Raw genomic sequence first — 5,428 nt, 5'->3', positions numbered from 1 at the left:
AAGAAAGCTCTCAATAAATGCCCTTATATTATTCCTCTCAGTTGGGATGACTCCATGCGGTCTCACTGCGGCCTTCCCATACTTGACGGGAGCGTATAAACAGGAGGGAAAACGGCTGTTTGCGAGGGTGGGCAGTGATGGGACAAAGGGGGATGGTTTTAAACGGAGACAGGGGAGGTTTAGGTTGGATCTTAGGAGGAAGTTTTTCACCCCGAGGGTGGTGATGCACTGGAACAGGTTGCCCAAGGAGGCTGTGGATGCCCCATCCCTGCAGGCATTCAAGGGGTGGCCCCTGGTCTGGGGGCTGGCAACCCTATATATGGCCCCCCCATTTAAACCAGGTGATCACTGGGGTCTTTTTCAAACCAGTCCATTCTATGATTCTAAGGTATGATTCTATGACTGCTGCCAGCCTTTCAGGCTGCGATTATAGGTGAAGAGCTGGATGACCTTGGAGGTCTTTTCCAACCTTTGTGGTTGTATGATCCCGTGTGTTTTGGTGCTGAGGACTTTGCCTCTCTATTTCTAAGCAGAAGCACGAGGCTCCTTGCTGTCTGCTCTTGGCTGCAAGGTGAAAGTTCCTCAGAGTGCGCTCCACCAGCCTGCCTCTCTGCTGCATTCAATTGCAACATGGCACCTTCACAATCTGTTTGCACACAGGACTAGCGTTTACTCCAAGTACAGTTTGGAAGAGAATGCAGATCCTTCTGTTAAGTGAGGAGCTGCAATTCTTTCCCTCGGAGCCTGCTTTTCAGGGAGAAAGAGCGTCCCTGTGGGGCTGACAGGTCTTGTTCAGAGCACCAATGGCCAGAACGCAGCAAAGGACCAATTTCGGCATGGCCTTGATTGTATTTTCTTCCATCTCTTTCTATGCGGTCCAACAGCTGATGGGTTTCTGTACAAAGCAGACAGACTCTTCTCCAAACACAGAGCAGTTTATTGCCCAGATGCAAACCCTGGGGATGCCTTCAGGTCAGAGCGCTGAAGGGAGGCAGCCGTTTCTCTGCCTCTCTTTGTCCCTTCCCAAGCTGCCCAGCTGCAGTGTTTTGCTCCTCAGCTATACCCGAGTCTCCCAAAAAGCCCTTCTCGTCCCACCTGGGATCTTACGGAGCTGCACGTTGGAAGGGAACAGCCTCATCTCCAGCCCAGGCCCAGCCTCACCCACAGCTGCGCCTTTCAAATGCTGCTTTGACTTGAGATCCCAGGACAAGATCCCAAGGAATGCAGGCACCCCGTCTGTCAGAGCCAAGGGGTCTCGGAAGGAGGAGTCCCCATTGTCCCTCTAGCTCTGCTTTTCTTCAGGGAGGCAACGCTCTCTCGCTCCTATTATCAGAGCAAGAGGGAGGTTCTTTTAACATACGTGTACCCAATGGAGAGATTAAGACACAAGGAGTTAAATGTTAGCCCGTCCAGTTTATTGCAAATCAAGTTGTTGAGGGAGATGTGGAAGGGAAGACGGGCAAAAGAAAAAGTTGGAAACAAAAGCAAGCACCGTGCAGACCCCAACCCTGAGCCTGCAGTCTCACCTGGCCTTCTTCTTGTCATCGCTTGTTGTCTCTTCTGGCTGTTCTTCCACCAGAAAGGTGACATTGATCCAGCTGGGGGGGTTGGCAATGCTGGAATTTCCTCTGCAATTGGGAAGGAGAGATCTCGTCAGAGGAGACCGACTGTGAACCTGCTGGCCTGATGTCAGGCAGGGCTGCCATCTCCAGAGCCCGCGAGCCCGCTGTGCCTCGAGCCCTGCTCCTCCCCTTCGGGATGCAGCTCTGTGTTGTGATGGCATTAGTGGCATCTGCTTTGGGGAAGAGGAGCTGGCCGGTGTCTGTGAGGTGACAGCCTCTTTTGGGGGTTAATTTCCTGGGGGGAGGACAAGGCCTAGGAGCCCCCCTGCTCTTGCCATAGCCAGGGATGGCGGCACTGTGGGAACATGGCACCCAGCGTCCTGGATTTCATGAGGACAACGTGTGATCAGGAGGACAGGCAGTGCCGGGCTGGCGTGAAAAGTTTTGGCAGTCAGAGCCTTTGGGTGATTGTGGGCTCGGCATTTTCCCATCACACATTGGTTGTGTGTGGTATGGAGAGGAGCTGGCGGCTGCTTTACCTTTCTGGCCCTGGCCAAGAGGTGACAATGGGACTCCAGAGGCTTTGCGGTGTTTCCCAGGTGGTGGTTTGGGTGCAAACTCCCGTTGAAACCTGGACAAAAGGAGGAGACACAGGTGTGACCCACGGCTCCAGCTGCCCATTCTGCTGGCTGGGATCACTAGCTCACAGGCAGACGGTCATCTTGCCTAAAGGCCATTACACCCCAGTGTCGACAGCCCCAGTACCAAGGGCTGTCCTGAGAAACGGAGCCACCCCTGCCACGGTGGGATGAAAACGTCACCTAAATTCCTTCACCTCTCCTATCAGAACTACCTGAGGACAAGCTGGAACACAAGAGGTACCCGTTTTCTGCCCAGCTCCTCTGAGCTATTTCTGCCCGTGTTCCCATGGCAGGACACTCATGGTCACAAGGAGCAAATGCTGCTGCAAGAGAGCTGAGCACCTGCATCAAACAGGTGCTGCAGCCACAAATACACTCACCTGGGAAAGATGACAACTCGGCCAGACCTCATCTTTGGGGTGAGAGCCAATGTCCCCCTTTTGCCTCCAATACAGTCAACACTGTAGGAGATATTCAAACTGGTATCCTTTGGCCCACTGTAGATTTACGGGCCTTTTGAATACTGAGCACCAGTGCAGCCTCACGCACCCTGGCCATCCCTTACTCATTTCATCAGGCTGTTTGGAGCTTTACCATCAGTTTGTAGCTGTGTATGCAGTCAGCACTCTCCCGTCATTCCTGGGAACGTATGGAGTTCCTTGGTAGTCTGTGGCTCAGTGGGGTTGGCAGATGGCTTCTTTCCTGGCAGTCCTTAATGCATGAATACAGGAAGGACTGCACGGAGCAGCAGCTGTGGAGCAAGATAAACAGCATGAGATCCTGCTGCTGGAAGGGATCTGGAAAGATACGGGGTGGAGAGGGAGCCCAGCTGGGCTGTGGGGGGCCCTGGGATGGTGAAGTGGATCCTGTCAGGGACTGTGGAAGCTCAACACACCTTCTACTTCAAGGATCAGCAAGGTGAATAAATGCACCTGGCTGCTGGAGAGGGCTGAGCTGCATCTCCTGCTGCCACCCTTGGCTTGTCATCCTGCTGCCCATCCGCAGTGCGCTTTGAAGGGCTGCAGCCTTGCAGGAAAGAACAGAGAGCATTTGGGGACACCAAAGGCACACTGGGGCCATGCTGGGGATGTGGGGACACAATCAGGTCATTTGGGGACACTGGGGCCACACTAGGGATGTGGTGTGGGGACACAATGGGGACATCTGGGGACACCAAGGGCACAATGGGGTCACCTAGGGACACACTGGGGACACAACAGGGTCATTTGGGTACACCAAGGGCACACTGGAGACTTCAGGGACACACTGGGGACACCAGGGATGCACTGGGGATGTGGGGATGGGGTGTGGGGGGAGGCAATGGGGACATCTGGGGCCATCAAGGGCATGCTGGGGACTTTGGGAACGCACTGGGAACACACTGGGGCCATACTAGGGATGTAGGGATGGGGTGTGGGGACACAATGGGGGCATTTGGGGACAACAAGGGTACACTGGTGACTTTGGGGACACATTAGAGACACTGGGGGCGCTGGGGCCATGTGAGGGATGTGGGGACACAGTGGGGACATCTGGGGACAACAGAGCTGTGCTGGGGGTGTGGAAATGGGGGCAGAGGGTGAGAAGACTCCCCAGTGGGGACACGAAGGGCACGTTGGGGACACACTGGGGCCAGAATAGGGATATGGGGATTGGGTGTGGGGGGTGACAATGGGGACACCAAGGGCACATTTGGAGACACACTGGGGACACTGGGGCTGCACTGGGGATACAGGAATGGGGTGTGAGGACACAGTGGGGACACAGGGACGGGGTGTGGGGACACAATGGGGACACTGTGGATGTGAGGACCCCCACTGGGAACACTGTGTGGGGTCAGGAGCTGAATAAGGACAACAAGGACAGGGGAACACACTGGGGACACATAGGGGACAATTGGGGACAACAGGACCCACGTGCAGCCCGCAGCCATCGCTGACAGGAAAAGATCCCAGCAGGGCATCGTCGGGCTCCAGGCGGGCCAGCAGCTCCCCACCAGCATCACGCAGCTCCAGCTCCATCCATGGGGCTGAGACCCCCACCACCAGCTCCAGCTTACGCTGTGAGGCACACAGGGTGATATAGGGTCACACAGAGGCCCTACTGGGTACCACAGAGCATCACAGGTCCAGATCCATCGAAGCGCTGCCCAACCCCACCACCAGCTCCAGCTTCTGCTGTAGGGACACACGGGGTCTATAGGGTCAGGTAGGGGTCCTACAGGGCCAGGTAGGAGGCCTATAGGGTTCCCATGGGGACCTATAGGGTCATATAGGGACCCACAGAGCAGGTCCAGATTCATTACAGCGCTGCACACCCCCAAACAGCAGCTTCGTCTTCTGCTTTGAGACACATGGGGTCCTATAGGGACAGGTAGGGGTCCTATAGGGCTCTACAGAGCAGCTCCAGTTCCACCCACTGCACCTCTGCCCCCACCACCTGCTCCAGCTTGCGCTGTGGGAACAGGTGGGGTAAAATAGGGTCAGGCAGGGGTCCACGGAGTCCTATAAGGTGTATATGGGCTCCCCCTATGCAGACCCCACGAGGGGACCCCAGGCCCCATGAAGGCACTAAGATGGGGAGCCAGGCTCACGCAGACTCCAGTAAGGCCCCGTTATTACCCATTGAAAGACTCCAGGCCCCTTTAGGATGCCAAGGAGAAGGCCCAGGCCTTGCTAGACCCCGTTATTCACTACTAAAAGACCCCAGACCCTTTCACAGCCCCGTTAAGGCCCCTTTTGGTCCCATTAAGGTCTCTTCAGGCCATTCTGAGGCCCCTTTTGACCCCACTAAGGCCCCTTTTAGTTCCATTAAGGCTCCATTAGGACCCTTTTGGCCCCACTAAGGCCGCTTAAGGCCCCTTTTGGCCCTATTAAAGCCCCTTCAGGCTCCTTTTGGTCCCATTAGGTCCCACTAAGGCCCCTTTTGGCCCCCTTTAGGTCCCATTAAGGCCCCGTTTGGGCCCATGATGGAGGCCTAGACCTCGTCAGGCCTCCCTACCGGCCCCCACACCCCCTTCCGGCCCCGCGCAGACCCCACCTTGAGCTCGCCGACGCTCAGCTCGGTGCCGTAACGCCGCAGAGACGAGAAGGCGCTGAGGCTGCTGCTCACCGCCAGGGACACCGACCCCGGACGGCCCGACCCGGGGCTGCCCAGGCCCGGCCCCGGTTCCGCCATCGCCTTCATCTTGCGGCCCCGCCGCCGCCCGGCTCTTCTGGAAGCTTC

At 56.5% G+C, this 5,428-nt stretch overlaps 1 protein-coding gene across 10 annotated transcripts; it reads right to left on the bottom strand.

Annotated features, from left to right (window-relative positions):
* Positions 1-854: 854 nt before the first annotated feature.
* On the bottom strand, positions 855-5,428 carry LOC140259625 (tubulin-folding cofactor B-like). Of its 10 annotated transcripts, none has more exons than XM_072351124.1 (7): positions 5,243-5,428; positions 4,120-4,263; positions 3,099-3,229; positions 2,769-2,954; positions 2,584-2,664; positions 2,102-2,193; positions 1,346-1,628 (listed from the first exon to the last, which is right to left on the bottom strand). In XM_072351124.1, exons 1-3 carry the CDS (start codon positions 5,387-5,389, stop codon positions 3,107-3,109), a joined length of 414 nt encoding a protein of 137 aa, XP_072207225.1. In that variant the 5' UTR covers positions 5,390-5,428; the 3' UTR covers positions 1,346-1,628; positions 2,102-2,193; positions 2,584-2,664; positions 2,769-2,954; positions 3,099-3,106. The 10 variants fall into 10 exon arrangements, with proteins under 10 accessions (XP_072207222.1, XP_072207226.1, XP_072207229.1 ...); XM_072351122.1 differs by having other exon boundaries at positions 1,347-1,628; positions 2,798-2,954; XM_072351121.1 differs by adding an exon at positions 855-1,323 and having other exon boundaries at positions 1,527-1,628; positions 2,102-2,954.

Source organism: Excalfactoria chinensis, chromosome 16, assembly GCF_039878825.1.
Source record: "Excalfactoria chinensis isolate bCotChi1 chromosome 16, bCotChi1.hap2, whole genome shotgun sequence".
NCBI classification, from domain to species: domain Eukaryota; kingdom Metazoa; phylum Chordata; class Aves; order Galliformes; family Phasianidae; genus Excalfactoria; species Excalfactoria chinensis.
The sequence above is the reverse complement of the archived record's forward strand: the minus strand, read 5'-3'. Positions and strand labels throughout refer to the sequence as shown.